This window comes from Scyliorhinus torazame, chromosome 4 (assembly GCF_047496885.1).
Source record: "Scyliorhinus torazame isolate Kashiwa2021f chromosome 4, sScyTor2.1, whole genome shotgun sequence".
Taxonomy (NCBI): Eukaryota; Metazoa; Chordata; class Chondrichthyes; order Carcharhiniformes; family Scyliorhinidae; genus Scyliorhinus; species Scyliorhinus torazame.
In genome coordinates, this window is record NC_092710.1 from 101,482,250 (window position 1) to 101,505,405 (window position 23,156).

General features: G+C 42.9%; 1 protein-coding gene across 9 annotated transcripts in view; it reads left to right on the forward strand.

Annotated features, from left to right (window-relative positions):
* Window positions 1-23,156, forward strand: part of fam135a (family with sequence similarity 135 member A) — a 291,962-nt gene that overhangs the window by 207,710 nt on the left and 61,096 nt on the right. For all 9 annotated transcript variants that reach the window (XR_011940623.1, XR_011940624.1, XM_072498374.1 and 6 more), the window contains 3 exons: window positions 9,567-9,721; window positions 13,663-15,892; window positions 22,939-23,099. Coding sequence is in view for 7 of the 9 variants with exons in the window: in XM_072498374.1 (XP_072354475.1) it covers window positions 9,567-9,721; window positions 13,663-15,892; window positions 22,939-23,099 (2,546 nt within the window). In the remaining 2 variants the exon portion in view is untranslated. The remainder of the gene's footprint in view (window positions 1-9,566; window positions 9,722-13,662; window positions 15,893-22,938; window positions 23,100-23,156) is intronic.

The window sequence follows — 23,156 nt, forward strand, 5'->3', positions numbered from 1 at the left end:
ATTTAAGTTCAACTAGGAAGATTTTAAAAAAATTCAAAGACTGATCGCCAAGAACTATATGCAGTAAAACCCACCACACCCTTCAACCCACAACATTTACAAGAATCTGCAAATAAAGAGATCCCCCACAAAGGCAGCACGGTGGCGTAATGCTGCCTCACAGCGCTGAGGACCCGGATTCGATCCTGGCCCCGGGTCACTGTCCAGGTGGAGTTTGCACATTCTCCCTGTGTCTGCGTGGGTCCACTCCACAACCCAAAATTATGTGGAAGTGGGTGGATTGGCCACGCTAAATTGCCCCTTAATTGGAAAAAAATAATTGGGTACTCTAAATTTATATATTTTTAAAATCCTCACTTAACACCTCTCATTTAATTGGACCTCAGTCTATGTTTGTTGATGAAGTCCTCCACCTCTTCAGGTGTCACTGAGTGCACCACTCCAAAACAAATGCCCTTCTTGTAGAGAACTGCCTTTGGGTTGGGGAATGCGAGACCACTTTTGCCCAACATCTTCCCGATCATCCGTGATAAATACTCAGTGGGGTCCAGGCCCTCCATTCCCTCTGGCAATCCCCCAATTCTGAAGTTCTGACTCCCTGACCGATTTTCCAGATTGTCAACCTTGGCTTTCAAACTTTTATTTTCATCAGCCCCATTGCAATCTCGGCCTCGAGTGATGCAAGCTAGTTCCTAGTGTCTCGTAAGCCCACCTTGACACCTTTCAGAGTCTCGCCATGTTTTTTTACCTTTCCAACGGCTTTGTCAAGCTTCGTCTGGACCAATCCCAGCGCTACTATTGACTTATATTTTGCCGGGATTAGCTTCCACTGCTTCTTGAAGTGTAAGTTAAATTGTTTACTGAATTCTTTGGCCAGCCTGTCTAGTGTGATCAGGCTGCTGCTGACTGCAGTGCTGCCGTCGCCATCTTAGGCGCCAAGTCAGTCAAGATTGAGATTAGGTCAATTTCAGGCTTCCTGGATTCTCTTCCTTTGCGCTTAGCCATAGTATCAGCACGGGGGGAAATCTATTCTGCTGGTGTCTGCAATTCCCTGGTGAGTGATTTCCAAAAAAACAGGCAAAAATTCTTTTAAAAATCGGGTCCTAATTGGAGCTCCCAAAAGCGCGACCTCCCACCTACATGTCGCGCCGGAAGTCGCTACATTATTTTAAGGAGCAAATGCCAGATGAAGAATGCAGCTCAATAATGGAGAATTGTGAATTTTCAACTTCAGTAATAAGGCCAGCCTGGACGTATGTAGGCATTCCGTATTTTGCCTGATATTGATGCACTATTGTGTGGAGTTCATGGATCTGAATCTGGTATAGGTTGGGTTCAGATTTCTTGGTGGGAAGGACATTGATCATTTTCCATCCTAAGTCCCTTTCATGTAATCTTGCACTTCATTTTAGATAGGCCTTCAAAATTGAGTGGATGAACGCAGAATATTGAGCCAATCGTCTGAAAGGGACCATTGTTGACATGTTCAATCCTTTTCAGACAGGTAGGCCATTTTGAGATGTTTGGTCATTTTTGATGACATTAGGTGGCAATATCCCGAACCTAGGGTGACCGCACAGGTTATTATCAATTTCTCACACAAAGATTGTGGGCGTGCAGCTAAACGCCGCTATGAGGACTTTGTCAGGAATGCTTAAGTGTAATCCAGTTGATTGGCTTTTGGTGCTGTCTCATTGCCCTACCTGCCATTCACTGCAATGTCATCATGCTCCATGAAATAGGAAAGGTCATGAGCAACACTGACCTTCCCATTCACAAAGACTTGAAAGGTCCACAGAGGAATTGCTTAAAATCTCATCAGCCGCTCTGGGGAACAGCAGCTAAAATTCAGGGCAGCTGGCATCAGCCACTGGCCAGATGGATGGAATTGTGGGATGCATGCAGCACTGAAAACCAACACCTCATCACTGATCCAACAGCAGGTCCCTGGCTTCAACCTACCTCAATTAAAATGCTCAACCAAATCCACTCTACAACTGGACGATGCAGCCACCTGCACCATAAGCAGAAGATGAGGGATGACACAAAGTGTGAATGTGGCCATGAGTTTCTGATCCATGGAATGCTGCAATCAAGCAGCTCACTAAAACCTGGGGCAGGAAGTACCTCTTTCCTCCACTCAGCGTCAGGAGCCATTGAATGCATAGCCAAACCAAACATCACATTGGTCCATATGGACTGGTCCATATTTAAGAACTCAGCGACCAACTTAAATGAGTATACCACCACCGTCACAGACTTCATCAGAAAATGTGTGGACGACTGCGTGCCAAAGAAAACGTTACGTACGTTCCCCAACCGGAACCATGGCTCAATCGCGAAATTGACTCCCTACTGAAGGACAGGTCTGAGGCGTTCAAGTCCGACGACCCTGACCTATACAAGAAATCCAGGTACGACCTCCGCAAAGCCATCCGAGATGCCAAGAGAGAATATCAAACCAAGCTAGAGTCACAGACAGACTCTCGGCGGTTGTGGCAAGGACTAAACAACATAACGGGATACAAAGTGAAGCCGAGCAGTATCTGCGGCTGCAGCGCACCCCTCTCCGATGAACTCAATGCATTCTATGCTCGGTTCGAGCAGGTAACTAACAATCTGCTGTCGAGTGCCCCAGCAGCCCATAACTCACCCATACCCACCATCACAGCTTCCGAAGTGAGATCCGCCTTCCTGAAAGTGAACCCTGGGAAGGTGACAGGCCTGGATGGGATCCCTGGCCGTGCACTCAGAGCCTGCGCAGACCAGCTGGCAGAGGTGTTCGCCGACATCTTTAACCTATCCCTACTCCACTCCGAAGTCCCTACCTGCTTCAAGAAGACCACCATCATACCGGTTAAAGAAGAACCAGGCAACGTGCCTCAATGACTACCGTCCGGTGGCCCTGACTTCAGTTGTAATGAAGTGCTTCGAGAGGTTGGTCATGAAGCGCATCACCTCCATACTCCCAGAACGCCTTGCTCCACTGTAATTCGCATACCGCCGCAACCGGTCCACAGCAGACGCCATTTCCCTGGCCCTGCACTCATCCCTGGAGCATCTTGACAACAAGGACTCCTACATCAGACTCCTATTTATTGACTACAGCTCCGCCTTCAACACATTAATCCCAGCCAAGCTCATATCAAAGCTCCTAGGACTTTTCTCCCCACTCTGCAACTGGATCCTCGTCTTTCTGACCAACATACCACAATCAGTAAGAATGAACAACAACACCTCCTCCACAATAGTCCTCAATACCGGGGCCCCGCAAGGCTGCGTACTTAGCCCCCTACTCTACTCCCTGTACACACACGAATGCATGGCAAAATTTGGTTCCAACTCCATCTACAAGTTTGCTGACGATACGACCATAGTGGGCCGGATCTCAAATAACTACAAGTCAGAATACAGGAGTGAGATATAGAACCTAGTGGAGTGGTGCAGCAACAACAATCTCTCCCTCAATGCTAGCAAAACTAAAGAGCTGGTCATTGACTTCCGGAAGCAAAGTACTGTACACACCCCTGTCAGCATCAACGGGGCCGAGGGGAGATAGTTAGCAGTTTCAAATTCTTAGGAGTGCACATCTCCAAAAATCTGTCCTGGTTCACCCACGTCGACGCTACCACCAAGAAAGCACAACAGCACCTATACTTCCTCAGGAAACTAAGGAAATTCGGCATGTCCACATGAACTCCTGCCAACTTTTACAGATGCACCATAGAAAGCATCCTATCTGGCTGCATCACAGCCTGGTATGGCAACTGCTCGGTCCAAGACCGCAAGAAACTTCAGAGAGTCGTGAACACAGCCCAGTCCATCACACTGACCTGCCTCCCATCCATTGACACCATCTACACCTCACCTGGGGAAAGCGGGCAGCATAATCAAAGACCCCTCCCACCCAGCTTACTCACTCTTCCAACTTCTTCCATCAGGCAGGAGATACAGAAGTCTGAGAACACGTACGAACAGACTCAAAAACAGCTTCTTCCCCGCTGTTACCAGTCTCCTAAATGACCCTCTTATGGACTGACCTCATTAACACTACACCCCTGTATGCTTCATCCGATGCCGGTGATTATGTAGTTACATTGTATACCTTGTATTGCCATATTATGTATTTTCTTTTATTCCCCTTTCTTCCCATGTACTTAATGATCTGTTGAGCTGCTCGCAGAAAAATACTTTTCACTGTACCTCGGTACACGTGACAATAAACAAATCCAATCCACACCACATTGTAGGTGTTTTCTGTAAGATGACATGAATGTGTTGTTACAGAAACACAATCTTAGCACTGTATGAGCCCATTTGGCCCATCTATCTGTGTTTGCTCTTTGAAAGAGCTGTCCAATTAGTTTCACCCTGTTATTCCTCCATAGTCCTTTTCAAATATATCAATTCTTTTTTGAAAGCTACTGTTTGAAGCTGCTTCCACCATCCTTTCAGACAGTGCATTGCAAATCACCATAACTGTGTATTTGCACAAAGAAACCTCCTCATCTCTGCTTTGGTCATTTTGTAAATAAACTTGGATCTGTTTCCTTCTGTTATTTACATTCTTGCCAGTGGAAACAGCTTCTCACTATTTATCAAAGCCCCTCCTAATTTTGGACACTCTGTTAAGTCTCTCCCCTTAAGCTTCTTTGATCTAAAATGAATAATCCCAATTTGTCTAGTCTCTCCACAAATCTGATTTCTCTCATTCCTGGTATCACTTCAGTAATTTTCTCCTGCAAGACTTTGATATCCTTCCTCAAGTGTGCTGCCTGCAATTGAACACATATCTAACTGATGCCTAACCAGCGATTTATAAAGATTTAGCATAACTTTCTTGCTTTTGTATTAAATGCTTAATTTTATAAAGTCAAAGCAAAGCTTCACCAGTTTATCTACCCACCCTCAGAAAGGGTGTATATATGTAACCCAGGCCTCTGTTTCTGCACTCCTTTTACATTAGTGCCATTTAGTTTATATTGCCTCTCTCCATTCTTGTAACGAAAATGAATCACATTGCACTTCTCAGTGGTAAATTTCATCTTTCATGTATCTTCCCATTTCATCTGTCTATTGCTGCCGTCCTGAAGTGTGTATTTATCTTCCTCTCTGACAGACATCAGGAAATGTATTTATTGTAGGTGGAAAATCATGCACATTAGTACCCAATATCTTGCTAGCTTTCATTCTGCTACAGTCCCTTATGCCAGCTGCATTTGAACCATCAAAACAAAGCCAAAGCTGACAGTTGAACTACAAGAGGATTAACTGACTTCAGTACGCAATCTATGCTCATATGTGCAGCACACAATGAAAGCTATATTGTCATGTAAAATGTGTTAGAGCAAACCATTGGGACACAAACAATACTTTCACTGCCTGGACTGCTCTGGAGGAACCATTCAGTACTTGACAGTGTGTCAATAAAGTGCTCATCCAAGTGCAGTACCAGTAACTACTAGCCCAGTCCCCATTAACCAACAATTCACACTTATCGTTCACTGTCACTGATATTACACCATCCATTTGGCCACAGTGCAAAAATGAAAACCAAAACAAACATTCCAAGTTAAATTTTTAAATGAAGCTTCCATATTGTTTATAAAAGTCAACTAATCAACCTTGATCCTTTGTGCCTTCCATATGTCTTTGCCTGTCCTACTGCTCGTACAAAATGTTACTCCACTGGTTGTAACATGGCTGGTGGAAGGATGTTGCCTTTCAGTGGAGGGTAGAATCTGGGAAACAAGGCGTGCGTTCAGTCAAGTTTTGAGGCAATAAATGGGGCAGCACGGTGGCGCAATGGCTAACACTTCTGCCTCACGGCGCCAAGGACCCAGGTTCAATCCCAGCCCTAAGTCACTGTCCATCTGGAGTTTGCACTTTCTCCCCGTGTCTGCGTGGATCTCACCCCCACAACCCAAAAAGATATGCAGGGTAGGTGAATTGGCTATGCTAAATTTCCCCTTAATTGGAAATAAAAAAAGAATTGGGTACTCCAAATTTTTTTTTTTAATTTTGAGGCAATAAAAAGTTCCAGCATCAGGTAAACTCGGGAAGGGGTAAATTCAGCCATACTACCGAGATGGAGATAATGTTGTGCAGCTGTGGAAGAAGCTGCATACTGAAACGGTGCTGCTGTTAGCAGTATCCAGGTAGACTATGAAGTCTTGGGAGCTGAGAAGGTGACGGAAGGTTGCTGGTTCCATGCTGGAGGAGTTGGCAGTCGGAAGAAGCCCCAGATGCTATTTATTTACACTCAGCTTGGTGTAGCTGAGAGATTGGTGTTTGGAGAACCCCCGGAGAGTGCCAGCTTATTGAAGCTAGTGGTCTGTGAAAGAGTTGAAAGTGTGTCAATAATTAGAGACAAGAGTGCAACTTTGTGAATCCCATGGAACACAGTCTCAAAAAAAGTGAACAGTTATTGAAGCATCCCAAGTCAAAGTGGCATTTGAAGAAATTCCGAGGCTAAACCTTCAAGAATTAAAAGTTGAAATCATTCATGAGAGAGACAGTTTTAACAAGATTTTGTGACTGACAGTAATCATTGACGTCTGGTGGATTGCTGAGAAATTCATGGGATTCTCTTGCTCGCATCTTTATTAAAAGTGGGGTGTTCAGCCACAGTTGTTAATTCATATTTACTTCATATTAATTCTGAATGTTAGAGTATTAGATATTGTAGATTGTTTTACTTTTCTGACTTCATGTAGTAAAGTTTGTTTGTTTAAAACTGTGGAGTCTTGTTGCTTTAGTCTCCTCATGGGTAAATGGGATATCTAACTTTGTCTACTTTAAACAAAATGTTCCTGGTGTCTGACTTGATAGTAACATTTAATTGTCCACTACCATTCACACTTGGATGTAGCAAATCTGCAGAGCTTTGATCTGATTTGTTTGTTGTGGGATCAGTTATCTCTGTTTATCACATGCTGCTTCCATTGTTTGGTTTGATATATTGTACCATTGCCAGGTTGACCCTATATTTTTATATATGTCTTGTGCTGCAAGTGGTATGCCCTCCTACACTCTTCATGAACCAGGGTTTATCCTTTGGCTTCATGGTAAAGTGAGGGATATGCTGAGCCATGAGATGCCAACTTGTGGTTGAACACAATTATGCTGTTGGTGACACACAATGCTTCATGGATGTCCAGTTTTGAGCCACTGGATCTGTTCAAAATCTGTCCTGTTTATCATAGTGGTAATGCCACACAACACAATGGAGTTTCAGTGTGAAGATGAGCCTCTGCCTTTACAAAGACTGTGCGATCATTGCTCCCACCCATACTGTCATGGACAGATACATCTGTGGCAGGTAGATTGATGAGGAGGAGGTTGGTTCAGTCTGGCCAACAGTGGTACTATCAAACCACTTTTGATAATGGTCATTGAAGTCCTGCGCCCAGAGTGCTTTTTCCAAGTGATGTTCAACATAGAGGAGTACTGATTCATTGGCTGAGAGAAGGTAATTTACGAGAGGTTTCCTTGCGCATGTTTGACCTGCTGGAGTGAAACTTCATAGGGTCCAGAATCAATATTCAGGACTTTTCAGTTTTATTTATTTTCTGTAGCAGTTCTGTACATTTCAGAGGGCAGTTAAGTGTCAGCCACATTGCTGTGGGTCTTGAGCACATGTAAACGAGGTAAGGATGACAGATTTTCTTCCTTAAAGGACATTAGCCGATTTTGGCAGAAATCAGTGATTGTTCCACCATTAGTTTTCAATTCCAGATTTATTAATTAATTTGATTTAAATTGCACCAAACTTTGTGATGGTGTCTGAATCCGAATCAACAGGGCATTATCCTGGGCCTTTGGATTACCAGTCCAGTGAATTACCACTATTCCACCATCCCATGCTGATGTGGATTAAGTGTACTCTATCTCTCTTGTAACATCTTATTCAAAACGTACTCTTGAGTTATTTATGCAGGTGTTGATGCTACTTATTGGCAGACATGTATTTACCTCCTCCATTCTTTTTCCCAAATACTGGGCATAGATCAGGAAACATTTGTTTGCATAAAAAAGGTTGAGCCAATTTTCAGGCATATGACATTTAAGTTATTTCTCCCTCTGCCATTTACTCATATCCTATTACTATTGGGTCATGATCAGTATGTATGCTCTAAATCTAGGAAGTAGCTCTGCCCTGTAAATTTTGTGCTTGAGCTGTCTAATCCCCTGAACATTGAGTAGCAAGATCTGTAAATTGTATCCTTTTTTAGACAGTACACTCTAGTTTTCTAGGTATCTTTTTCTTTCAAGGTCTTTATAAACCTCTGGTTAAGCAACAGCTAAAATAATGCATCCAATACTGGTCACCAGGAAGGATCTGAGAATTCTTGAGAGCGTGCAGAAGAGATTTACCTGAATAGTTCCAGGGATGAGTGATTATAGCTACAAGGTTAGGTCGGAGAAGCTGGGATTGTTCTCCTTGGAGCAAAGGAGATTGAGGGGAGATTTGGTCAAGGTGTAGACGATTATGACAGGTTTTGATATGGTATATAAAACTTTTCTCATTAGCTAATGGTAGAAGGATCAAGGTGGACACATTTAAGATTTTGGGCAAGAAATAAGGAGGGAATAAGATAAAAAGAGCCTTCTTTTCACAGCAAGTGTAACTCACTGTCCTTGAGGGTAATGGATCAAAATTTTCACAAGTAAATGGGATGGACACTTTCAGGGCTGTAAGAATAGGGCAAGGGAATGAGACTTACTTGAATTCTCTACAGAGAGCCAACATGTACTAGCTGGACCATTAGGCCTCCTGTGTGGTATGACTGATTTCTGTAATGTTGGACAGTTCATGGCACAAAACCACACAACACAGAAGACCATTAGGCCTATTGTGCCTGTAATGGCTCTTTAAAGGAGTTACAGTACCTCGTTGGTAACGTTCCCCTACTCTATCCCCATAGCCCTGTTATACTATTTGAAAATTACTATTTAATCTACTTCTGCCACCCTTTCAGACAGTGCATTTTAGATCGTAACACTGAGAGAGTTTTTTCATCCTCATCTCCTGTCTAGTTCTTCTGTTAATTACATTTAAACTTGTATATTTTCAATAGGGCATCTCTTGAGTAGTTCCACAAGCTTTCTTCCATGGTCTTTTTTTTTCTGGAGGTGCCTATGTGTCTTTACCAACCAAACAAAATGCTCACTAAAAACTATTTGAAGTGATGTATTAGGAATATTATGTGACATTAAAGCTCATAGATATGTGCATCCTTAGAATTTAAGTAAGAGGCATGAAGATGCTAAATAATTTATTTATCTGCATAAATTCCATTTAAATTCTTGGTGACTTAAAGGGTTATTTATAGGTGAAAACTTTAGTTTAACCAGTTCATTTCTAAACTCTGGAGATATGTGACACCATTGTAAGAACACAAAGCTATTCTTCATATAGCCCAGCACCCTATTTAACAAAAGGATTTGCAAATTAAATTTGCTGAATGCCTGGAGTTTGGTAAACCGAAGAAGTTCATTCTTAAGTGATCTGAAAATATATGCTTTTTTGCAACTTAACATATAAATTTATTGGTAATTTTCAGTGCACAAAGTCACGGACAGATGGCTGCAGCTGTAAAGAATTCAACCTATTTCAGTTCCCTTCCATCTCTCCCTGTGGAATGTATAGAACTAGATGGAGACTTCAACACACTGCCCATTATCTTTGAGGATCGATATCTGGATTCTGTCCCAGAAGGTGAAAAATATTTAAATTCCAGTTTCATAGCTATTATTTTCCAGCATTTCTGTGCATTGGTTTTGATCTCATTCTTATCTATAGAATCATAGCCAAAGATTCACCTGCAAAGACCTCGCTTCCCACTCACATACTGTTATCCCTGGTGTATTCCAACGATCTATCCCAGTTCTCATTTGCACGCTGCCACTCGGCTGCACCATCCAAAAACAGTGTTAACGTTCATGTGCACATCAATGACATCTAATTCCTTAATACCATCACCTTTCACTTCCTCCACTGCTACCAAATTATCAAACTTATCATCTAACATCCAATGCTGAATAAACAGAAATGTCTTCCAATTAAATACTGGAAAGACTGGAACTAATGTCATCATTCTTGCTACTAATTCTGGCTACTATCTCCTGACAACTGTTTGAATCAGACTTCACAATCTTGGCATCATATGTGACCCTAAGATGTGCTTCTGAGCACATATCCATGCTGAAACGGAATACAGCCCATTTGTATCTCCGTAACATCATCTAAGTCTGATCCTGTCTCAGCCCAACGGCAGCTGAAACCTTTATTGATTCTAGATTTGACTATTTCTGTGAACTGGCTATCCTCTCATGTTCTACCACCTGAAACATGAGATCATCTGAAACTCTGTCTGAGTCTATACTCCCACCCAGTCCCATTCACTCTTGTGCTTGCTGACCTATATTAGCTCCTGGTCAAGCAGCACTACAATTCAAGATTCTCATCTTTGTTTTTAAACTCTTTCATGACCTCGCCCTCCCAATCTCTATGGTCTCCTCTAACCACAGAACCCTTCAAGAAGCACGCCTCCAGTTTTGATCTCTTGTGCATCCGTGATTATCACTCCACCATTGGTGGTTGTGCCTTCAGCTGCTTGGGTTATTAGTTCTGTCATTCCCTCCCTTATCTGAAAATATAAAGCACAGTAAAATTCCATGAGTCAGATCCCAGGGGGTTCACCCACAAACCTGTGTTATGGTAGCCGAGGAGGCCCCATTCCCCCATGAATGCATTTGTGTAATCGGATATGTCTATAAATGCAGTCTATGTCAAAAACAATAGATTCAAATGCGAAATGAAAACTCAGTAAAGCAGTTAATGTGTGAATAAGTCTTTGTTCAATTTGTTCACACCGTACAATGGCCTGAACTTGTAAAAGGGCAGAGATTGGCATTGAAAAATGGCCAGTGCTCCATGATTTTGCATATTGTGTGGTCTAACCCCGGTCTGCTTGGCAAAGTCATATGACAAGTGTACAAATAGTCGTTTGGGAGTGCAGAACGTTAATATTGCTAGAAAAAGAGACATACTGTCAAAACTTTTTGTCTTGCACTCACGAGGACCGTTCAACTGTTCACAACAGGCAATGTACAGGCCGTATCCAACCAGCTTGTGCTTGCAAAACTCAAAACATAGTGTCCAACATTAGATATGATTCCATGATTGGGCAATCCTTCAAAACAATCCCGATTGTGCCAAAAATAACACTGAAAACCAATTTAAGATTATCAGCCAAGCACGAGTGTTGCTCACTTATGCCAGGAGCTACATATATTCACACACGCAGCCTTTCCTTTGCAGACAGAAGGAGCATGCCTTTTCAACTAAACAAAAGCTCGGGGGAAATGCCACTCCCGGGTTCATGCCCCAGGACAATGACTTGTCCAATCAGAGTCAATCTTCCCACTGTCTCTTTTGAGCACCTTTCCCGTTGTCTCTTTCGCGCTCTCCTTTCCTGCTCTCTTTCACTCTCTCCTTTCCCACCGTCTCTTTCACGCTCTCGGTTCCCGCCAATGTGGAATTTCTGCTTATCGTGCGCATCATTCTATGAGATTGGGTATTCTGCCGTTGGGAATATTGATGACTTCGACAGTGAGTCTTCACTATGAGTAGTAGTTTTATTCCTGAAGATCACCGCTTTTAAATGAAACAACCTTATGTTAATTGTGGGTTCCCAGAGGAATCAATGTTGAAGCTGGAGTTAGGTTCCTTTGCCTAGAAAAAGCAATGTACAAATTGAAATGCTGTACTGTATATGTGTGGTACTGTGCATCCTTAGCTGGAATAACTTGTAAAATGAATCACTGAATATAACAAGTGCTGTATAAATTCAAATTAGACAGCAATAAATCACCCAAAAAAGTCCTGTGTGGAACAGCTTATGTCTCCCCTCTAGTAGTCATGAAACTCAGCTCAGCTTTTTTGCTTGCTTTCTTGTCCCATTCAGTGTCTCTCTCTCTCTCCTGTGTGTGTGTCTGTCTGTCTCCTTTCCCACTGTCTGTTGCACTTTCTCATTTCCAGCTGTCTCTTACGCTTTCTTTTTCCCTGCTGTCTCTTGCGCTTTCTTTTTCCTGCTGTCTCTTGCGCTTTATCTTTCCTGCTGCCTCTTGTGCGTTCTCCTTTCCCGCTGTCTCTTGTGCTTTCTCCCTTCCCACTGTCTCTTTTGTGCATCTTTCCCATTGTCTCTTTCGCGCTCCTTTCCGGCTGTCTCTTTCGCGCTCTTCTTTCCCACCGTCTCTTTCGCTCTCCGTTCCAGCTGTCTCTGCGCTCTCCGTTCCCTTTGTCTCTTTGAGCTTTCCTTCCCTGCTGTTTCTTTTGTGCTCGTGAAATCGAAACTGATGATGTAAATCAAAAAAAGTCTAGAGTGAACGATATTATAGCAAAATGGTTTATTGTGAAGACTTACTGTAACAAGAACTTGGTGTCCTCTGAGTTTGACTCGTCGCGATTTCACTGTAAATGATGCGAGCAGTCGGGTTTCTGGTAAATAAAGCATTTGTTGGGCTTTGGCAACTGCATGGCCGCAACCATGAAAGGTTCAGTATTATGCAGTTTAACATTCAGTAATGTCTTTCAGTTTTCCAGTGTTTGCAGTATATTGCCTATTACTTCAACATTCTTTTATTATTGAAATGGGCAGGACATTCATCAATCTCTTGAAGCATAACTTCTGGATTCTGAAAATGGAGCTTAAAAAGCTGTAACGATGGAAAGCTGAATTTAAGAAAAAAAACTCATTCAAGTTTCGTGACTCAAGTTAGATTCTGAAAGTTAATCTCAGCATTAGAAAATATGCTCCATGGCATGAATATTGGAACTAATTCTTTAATGTTATTCCTTGCCATGACTATAGATTGTAAAATTAACAATATAAAAGTACTTTGTTTCGTTTTGAGAATTTACCCATTTCCACTCAACAAACAAATCATTGCATATGCTGCTAATATCATGGATGGGATGGCCATCCTTTTTAAAAATAAATTTAGAGTACCCAATTCATTTTTTCTAATTAAGGGGCAATTTAGTGTGGCCAATCCACCTACCCTGCACATGGGATGGCCATCCTAAAGGTGATCTTGCTAATGAGATACACAGAATGTGCCTCTACCGTTTTCCTAGTTGAGATCAACTAACTCAGCATTGATTGAGAATCAAAGTGGAACTTTCCAGTCTGTACAACCAAGATGCACCTCAACATAAAGAGTTGTGCTGTCAGATCCCGTCACTTAGGGGTCATGATGAGAGACGGAGCTGAAGAACCCAGGAACCGTGCTTGATTGAATCTCTATTATATGCAATACAAAACAAAAGGAGAAAGGAAAAGGTGTAGAAACTGGCTGAATGAAGAAAGATCAAAATGGCACACAAAACAATTACCAGGTAGCATCTGCATAACAATAAAAAAAGCTTGTACAAAGAGTGTAAATAAATGAGATGAAGAATTACTGATGGTGACTAAATTGCTTCTGACAGCACACCGAATGCGGGCGAGATGTGACTCAGTGTAAACGTTCAATTGCATTTATTCCTACTTTAAATTTAACTCATTTTTCATAATTGCTCTGAAGTATTTTTGTTATCATATCATAAATGCTCTGCCTGTTTACCAAGTATCTAATATTTTGTTTCTTCAAAAGACTTGGATGTTCCCTGGAGTGGGATTCAGAATGTAAGAAGATCATCACTTTCTGCCAAACTGGAAAAATCTGATTCAAAAGAATGTAACACTTCAGGCTTCTCTAGTCCTGATTTTAAAGCAAAACCAGCAAGCATCCACAACATTAGACATAACGAAAATGAGAAGCCACAGACAAAACAGCACAAGACAAAAGCCGAGGAGCACAGCAAATCAAAAGTAAAAGCAACAAAGCCTAAGAAGACCATTAAGTCTGAGAACAACAAAAAGTTGGTGAAGCAGAATTCTAAGGACTCAGTGATACTGGTTGGTTACAAGTGCTTAAAGAGTTCAAACTTGGGAGAGATCAGTAAATCTGAAGGCGGACTTCCAATTTGTCCCAAAAGTGTGCAGGTTCCTTTGAGCACAGAACCTGACAATGGTGCAAAGGCTGATTCTAAGTTACTGTGTCAACATAAAGAGCTGATGCCTCTCCTGTCCAGTATGGAAAAAAATGTAGAGACTCCAAAAAGTAAAAATCTCGATGGATTTGGTTACAGCATTAATCGTCACAATATGGAACCCTGCAAACTTATATCATCGGGCTTATTCCAGGCAGGTCCTGGGATGCTGGCTGAGTGTGTCGACTCTACTGAATGCTCATTTGATAGTTTGAATAGCCAGCAAATTACACCTACAGCAGGAGTTAAACATATTGAAGTCAAACCAAGAAGTAAATGCGCTTATGAAGGGGAAAAAGTAACAGTCATTATGGCCCCCAAGCTCCCTGTCAAAGATGACCAAGGGCTTTGTCGATCTCCTGAACCACAACTTCTGGATTCTAAAAAAAATTATTTACTGTTAGAAAAAGATGCAGTGCACTCTGCTTTTTCTGAGAGCGCACTGTCGAAATTGGGTACAAAGGGGTTTAATTTGGTTGTAAGTGGAGATGCTGTTAAACTGCCAGATGTTTATGTCACCTGCTCATCGTCCAGAGTTTCAGATTCTGGGATTGAAAGTGAGCCCAGCTCTTTTGCTTTCCAGTCTGATCCAGACTTGGCTACTGAGCCAGTATTGGAGAAGACTTCTCTTCTCAGTGAAAAGCCTTGCATGCAGGGGCTACTTAAACCAGAATTAAGTTCGAAGAATGTGGTTGAAGGTCGGTGCACAGAGAGTACAAGTGCCGTAAGTGAAATACAATCATCTTTAACTTCTATAAACTCTCTGCCTTCAGATGATGATGAAGAACAGCAAGCTGATGAAAGCTCGAAAGTTGCTGCCGTTCTTGTACAACAAACTGCCGATGAACAACCCAAGCTAGAATCAACTCTAGTACCAGAACACTTGAAATTTGAAATGAAAAAATCCACTGTTGTCGTACAAGAAGAAAATGTTGTGTTCACTGAAGATTCTGGGACTGCAAGTCAAGCTCCTCATTCTTCTATTTTTTCTGACCAAGAATTTCATAATTGTATAGTTAGTCAAGAAATTAACAGCGATAGTCCACAGCAAAATATTGTTAGTACAAATGATTGTAGAGAGCTTCAGAACTGTAATAAAGAGTTAAGTTCAGTAAAAGCAACCACAAAACATATAATTAAATTGAACTCTGAAGTGATTCATCTCGATGAGCCAAGCTGCCATTCTTCAAATGTGGTAGAAATTGGCCAGTGTGGTGGTCCAGAATTTCATTCAGAAGAGCTTGTAGATATAATTCAAGTGTTTGAAATTCCCACTTTTCAGGAAACAAATGACAGATTGCACACAAACCTTTCGGCTGCCAGCAGCACTGACATTGTGAAGCAAGGATTAGTAGAAAATTACTTTGGATCTAGAAGCAGTACAGACCTTTCTGATATTAGTCCTGGTGGCGGTGGCAGCTGTCCCTCAAGCCCTCAAAAAGAGACTGTTGGCCTTGTTACTCTTGCACAAACAGAAGAGGATGAAGAACAAGAAATGATAGAAAATGGTTATTATGAAGCTGACGATGGTGCTGTGTATGATAGAAATGATGCCGTCAGATCTGAGCTAATTAATGCTGATCGTACCACAGAAGGAGCAAGCATGCCAGGTGCATGCACTCCTACTTGTTTATCATTTTCATCAGTTGTCAGAGACTCCCCATCTATCAGTGGATTGTCTTCAAGAAGCAAACTTGATGCAATTACAAAACAACCTAGAAGTGCTGTCTTCAGCTCCATTGTGTCAGCCTCCTGGTATGACGATGTTGCCATGAAAGGACAAATGCAGATGTAAGTAGATTTGACACATCAATTTTTATTTAAAGAGAATCTTTTAACAATCAGAGAATCTGTATTCTACTCATACAACTGATTTAGAGTATGTAAGAACTTTCAGAAGATGTATTAAACTGAAACCATACTGCTCTCTTGCGGATATAAAAGACCTTGTGCTTCTAAGTGGAGGAACTTCATCAATGTCCTGATCAATATTTATTCCCCAACCACCAAGGTATCACAAAAGTAGATCATTCAATTATTGTTTGTGGAAGCATTCTGTGCACAAATTGGCAGCCAAGTTTCCCAACATGATAACAGCGACGGCACTTCAAATATACTTAAGTGGCTTTGAAGTGCTTTAGAATATTATGGGGTCATGGGAGTGCTTTATAAATGTTCTTCGGCTCATTCACTCTTTTTCTCTCATGCCCTTTGTCTCTTGTTCATTCGTCGCTTTTTTAACATGAGTTGCCAAATTTCCATTGAGTTTCCAAGCCATAATTGGCGTTATAAGATGAATTAGATTTTTGCTTAAAAATTTTAATCAGAAAAATCAAGTATAAGAAAATCACAATTGAATTCTTCCCTCTGGAGTTCAGCTGAAGTGTAAAGGGAGGTGTCGAGGATTATTATGAAATTAGAATTCTAGATTTTCCTCTTTCCTTTGCCAATCTCCAAAGTCATTGCAACAGCCTTGGAAACAGAGGGTTTTGTGCAAGATAAGAAGCCAAGGGAGACGGGCAAAAAAGTGGGGTTACGCCAAAATCCTATTAGCAATTATCTTATTGAATGGCTGAGCAGTGCGAAGGGCCAAATGGCCTACCTTTTCTTATGATCATCTTCGCACCTATCAAGAAAAAGGACTTTCACAGCATAAACAAGAACTTAAATTTAGACATCTTAAACATCGGTAGAGAAATAGGAGATGGGGCGGCATGGTGGCACAGTGGTTAGCACTGCTGCCCCACAGCTCTGGGGTCCCAGGTTCAATTCCGGCCTCGGGTGACTGTCTGTGGAATTGCACTTTCTTCTCATGTCTGAATGGGCAGTTAGGTGGGTTGGCCATGCTAAATTGCCCCTTAGTGTCCAAAAAGTTTGGGTGGGGTTACAGGGATAGGATGGAGGCGTGGTCTTAAGTGGAGTGCTCTTTCCAAGGGCCAGTGCAGACTTGATGGGCTGAATGGCCTCCTGCACTGTAGATTCTATGAGGTTGATCAAAAGAGTGTGCTTTGAGATCTACTCCGCCTTCAACAGGCAGTGCTGAAAGAAACAAACTTTATCATTGTATACCTAAGGAGGTTACAAAGGAGGTCACTACAAGAATAGGAAGTTTGAAATGGTGGTGTTCAGGACAGAAAGCCAGTATATGTCAGCAAGGGAAAGGTGATGGATGAACAGGATTGGTGAAAAATAGAATATGAGTAGTAGAGTTCTGAATGAGCTAAAGTTTATAGTGGTCGAGAAGCCAGCAATGTACTCGAGGTGCCATCGGCAAACTTTATGTTTCAGCAGACGATTGGCTGAGGCAGTGGTGTAGTCGGGTGTTGAAAGATTTTTGAGATGGCAGAATATATGGTAGTACTTCGCAAGTTATTTTCCAACGTGACACCATTTTGACACTTGAAGATTAAAGTGACCCCAGAGCCAAGAAAAATAAAATAGCAATAATAACCTAGTAGAACTCCGTAAATAATTAAAGTTTGCATATATCAATATATAATACATTATATTTTGCAAAATGTTATTTTATGTATTCACCAGTCCATTACTTTAACTGAGCTGCTCCAGCTCTTGGACTTTGGCCAGGAAGCAGCGGGCCCTATTGATGTTCACATGTAGGCAAATGATACCGTGGTTCCCTAAAGACTCGTCAAATAAAATTTAAAAGTGACACAAAATAATATTCATAGTCCCAGTGGCTGCAGATTCATTGTAGATTCTGCTATGTTTGATGCAGCTTTAAAATAAAATGGATTTAATTCTCCAAGTCACTTATTTGAGTATGGAATCTTGTTCTTCCCAACCCAGGGGTTGGTTTATTAAGCGAAGTGGAGTGCTTCTGAACAGGCATTGAACATAACATGTGACAGTTACTGCTGAGGTTTCGGCCACGCTCTCCATATTCCCCAGTGATGGAAGACTCAGTCAGTCATACACGCGCACATGTTCTCATGCACTTAAAACTCACACCTAAACACTCTAGAAGCACATTTCTCTTGGAGAAATACTATAGAAATAATCCCGAAAAATATAATACACGCATGCAGATATACAGATGTGCACACATGTAGACATGGATAAACATGTACACAAGCACATTTATTTGTGAATGCGGGTGTACATGTATACACCTGCACAATACCAGCATGCAATTAATTGCACATGTACACGCATGCAATTGCGCACATATACCCACTCACGGCACATGCACATGTTTATGTGCGCACATACACATAGATGCATACCTGCATATACACATACACACATTTTTCTAAATATAAATTCTTTTTTGTTTCCTATTAAGGGGAAAATTACCATGGCCAATCCACTTATGCTGCACACCTTGGTTGTGGGGTTGAGACCCATGCAGACATGGGGAGAATGTGCAAACTCCACACAGACACGTGGGGCCGAGATCGAACCCGGAACCTCGGCGCCATGAAACAGCAGTGCTAACCACTGTGCCACCGTGCCGCCCCACATGCACATAAACACAGATACTCGCTTGCACATGCACACTGATGTATGCACAAAATGGGAATGCACACATACTCGCACCATGCATGCACATACACTCAGGCATGCACTCCTACACCTTGGGCGGAATTCTCTGACCCCCCGCCGGGTCGGAGAATCCCCGGGGGGTGGCGCGAATCGGGCGCGGGCGGGGTTTACGCCGCGCCGGTCGGGGCTATTGGCAGCGCCCCCCCACACCCCCCCGGCAATTCTCTGGGCCCTGATGTACCGAGCGGCCGTTGTTTCCTGGCCAGTCCCACCGGCGTGAAATGGACATGGTCCATCACGGCGGGACCTGGCTTGTAGGCCGGCTAGGTGAATCCTCGGGGGTGCGGGGGATCCGTGGGGTGTTCCATGGTGACCTGGCCTGCAATCGGGGTCCACCGATGTGCGTGCGGGCCTGTTCCGTGGGGGCCATGCGCAGGAAACGCGCCGGCCAGTCTGCGCATGTGTGGAACCATGCCAGCGGTTCTGCGCATGCGCCAACTTGCACCAACCCCTCCAGCGCCGGCCTAGCCCCCAGAAGTGCGGAAGATTCCGCACCTTCCGGTCGGCCCGATGCCAGGGTGGTTCGCGCCGCTCTTGGCGCTGGCGTCGGGCCATCCGGCCAGTTGCAGTAGAATACTGCCCCATGTGTATGCGCACATACTCGTGCACATGTGCACACTCCCATGTATTCGCACACATGGATTCATAGATGCACATGCATACACATACTCACACATTTGTCATACGCACATGTGTATATAAACCCACCTGTCCATGTACATATGCACATGCAAACAAGCACAAACAGGTACATATGAGCCCACTGATGCAAATGCGCACCTCCACATACAAGCAGTGTATGTACACGTGGTGATCACTGGTGCCTCAATGCCAGGGATCCAGGTTCAATTCCAGCCTCAGGTGACTCACTGTGTGGAGTATGCACATGGAGTGGCCAACATTACCATTACAGTTTAGTGACCTCTAAGCAACTCTCATCTATCTTTGCTGTCCCTTGCCATTTCTTTGCTCCCTACAAGCTGATTCTACATACTTCAATCTAAAATCCTCTCTCACTGATGTACTAATCTTGCCCCTTATTAACAGCACTACCCTGCCTGCTTTCCTTTTTGCCTATCTTTCAAAAATGGTGAATAATCTTGAATATTCAGTTCCCAGTCTTAGTTACTTTGTAACCACGTTTCCATAATGGCAATTAAATCATACCCATTTACCTCTATTTGCGCCTTCATATCATCTCTCATTGCATGCAGTCAGATAGGGTGGACATAACTTTGTCTTTTTAACATTATTTTGCATTCTGATACTATTTCATGTCTGCCTTGGCTTCGTCTGACTTCTAATTTCTTCTTTCTCTGAGCAATTTTGCTTCCGATTATTCTGAGCTCCCTCTCTGGTTCCCATTCCCCTGCCAATAATTCAGTTTAAACCCTCCCCAAAAGCACTAGCAAATCTCTCTGCAAGGCTGTTAGTCCCAGTCCTGCATAGGTGAAATCCACCCATCTTATACCGGTCCAACCCATCCCAGACTCGGTCCTAATGCCTCAGAAATCTGATGCCCTCCCTGCTACATCAATTCTCCAGCTACAAATTTACTCAATCCTCCTATTCCTGTGCTCATTAGGTGTGGCAGTGGGAGTAATCCTGAGATTACAGATAATTCTTTTCCCTGCCTGCCTGCCTTTGAGGCCCTGCTCTTTGAATTAATCCCTAATTCCTTAAAATCTGAGCTACCTGTGGTGCCACGGACTTGGCTCTTATCATAGATTATCATAGAATTTACAGTGCAGAAGGAGGCCATTTGGCCCATCGAGTCTGCACCGGCTCTTAGAAAGAGCACCCTACCCAAGGTCAACACCTCCACCCTATCCCCATAACCCAGTAACCCCACCCTACACTAAGGGCAATTTTTGACACTAAGGAGCAATTTATCATGGCCAATCCACCTAACCTGCACATCTTTGGACTGTGGGAGGAAACCGGAGCACCCGGAGGAAACCCACGCACACACTGGGAGGATGTGCAGACTCCACACAGACAGTGACCCAAGCTGGAATCGAACCTGGGACCCTGGAGCTGTGAAGCAATTGTGCTATCCACAATGCTACCGTGCTGCCCCTCTTGCTGCACTCAACTAAGAAGCCGTCGCTCTCCAGCATCCAAAATGGAAAAAACAGTTAGGAAGCGAGATTAATTCAACCTCTTAGACTGCCTGGGCAGTCCCCATTCTCTCTCTGCCTACATGCTCCTAACCTGCGGTGTGACCAGCTTCTTAAACATGCTAACCACTGTCTACATCGCGTTGACTCCAGCTGCAACTCTTGAGTTCTGAAACCTGAAGCTCAAGTTTCCGCATTCAATGACTTCCTGCAGATATGTTTGTCCAAGACGCATGATGCATCTTTGATTTTCCACGTTCCACAGTTTTCACATTCCACTCAACCAAGCTGCCCTGCCATACCTTAACTTTTACAAACTCTTTATTGTAAGTAGAATAACCCTACCAGTTGCCCTGCAATCAGCTTCTTCACCTGTACTGTTGTTAGACCCAAATACTGGAGGCTTAAAAAGGTAGAACTAAATGCTGATGGTGGCCTGCAGGTCTTTTTGCTGCTTTTCTGGATGTTGCTGACTGCCTCCACCTCCATCTTCTCCATTTGCCTGGTCTTCTAGGTGCTCCAGGCTGCCTCTGGGTCCTCATTTTTGCTACGGATGCCTCCAGGTCCTCCTATCGCCTCGTCTTCTAGATACTGCTGACTGCCTCCAGCTCCTCCTTTCACCCAATCTTCTAGGTACTGTTGGGTGCCTCCGGGTACTCTTTCCACCTGCTTCTCCCGGTGCTGCTGACTGCTTCCATGACATCCTTTCATCTGCTCTTCTAGATCTTATTACCTGCTTCTGGGTCACCTTTTCACCTCTTCTAGGTACTACTGACTGGCTTCAGGTCGCCTGCTCAGATGAGTTTATGGCAGTGGCTTAAATGCCTTCAGTCTTCCATGCATTTAATTAGAGGAAATTTAAGCCCTATTAATGATTGGACAGTGGACAAGTGATCTGACAACATTTGAGGCAGTGAGGCGGTCATAATATATGGTGGAGATGTATGTCTTTTGCACACTCCGAGCAATTTCTGTCTAGACATGTTTTACATAGCAGGCAGTGAAGAAGGCAAATGGTACGTTGGCTTTCATAGTGAGAGGATTCGAGTACAGGAGCAGAGAAATCTTGCTGCAGTCATCCAGGTGAGGCCACACCTGGAATATCATGTGAAGTCTTGGTCTCCTTATCTGAGGAAAGATGCTCTTGCTATGGAGGGAGTGCAGTAAAAGGTTTACCAGATTGATGGAGATTAGAAGAATGAGAGGATGGGCGGATCTCATAGAAACCTATAAAATTCTAACAGGACTAGACAGGGTAGATGCAGGCAGGATGTTTCCGAGTGTGGGAATCCAGAACCAGGGGTCACAGTGTAAGGATTATAAGGTAAACTATTTAGGACCGAGATGAGTGGAAATGTCTTCACCCAGAGAGTGGTGAGCCTGTGCAATTCTCTACCTCAGAAGGCAGTTGAGGCAAAACGTTGTATGAATTCAATGAGTTAGATTTAGCTCTTGGGGCTCAAGGGATCAAATATGGGGAGAAAGCGGGGACATTACTTAGTTGGATGATCAGCCATAATATTAATGAATGACGGAGCAGGCTCGAAGGGCCAAATGGGCTACTCCTCCTATTTTCTATGTTTCTACATAGTTTCCAAAAATGCAGAGACCTTATTCATTTGAACATTTCATTTGGAAGAAAAAGCTCAAATGTCACCCTGCTGCAGATTGTCCACTGTAGCTGCCAACATAAATCATCCATTCTCTCAAATGGTAAGTAAATGGTTCAACATTCGCAAGATGCAGCAACAAATGTGCCTTAATTTTGGTTTGATGTCAGCATGTCTTTGTTGTAGTGACTGTCACTTATTGGCAGCACACTCCTAATAGAGGCATGAGACTGTTAACGAAATGAATGAAATAATTTAATCACTCTGGGCAGTTACTGTTTATGTTAGAAATGCCAGTGCAATCAATGAGCAAAACCTCACTAATGTGGAAATGAAGTTTTACATCTTGTGGCACATACTGGAAGTGTATGATCCTCCAGATTACATTAAAACATATTTCACCATCCATTGTGATATGCAGAATATTTGAAAGGTAGCTAGCTTGCACTTATTGTACCCCACGTTTCTGACTTGATCTGATTACTCTGAAGCATAAACATGAATGCCTGAATTAATAAAACAAATAAATCTGTTCTAACTTCAGTTTCCTCCAGGCAAAAGAAGAGTTGAAGCTGCTGAAGTTTCCAGGTTTTATGTACAGTGATGTTCCTGATTTGGCTTCCAAAATCCCATACTTCAGTTTGGAGGAGGAAGAGAACGTGGACGATGGCATTCATCTGATAGTATGCGTCCATGGATTAGATGGTATGTTAACAAAATAAACTGTTGGGGCATCATTGAACTTGATTAAACATGTGCTAC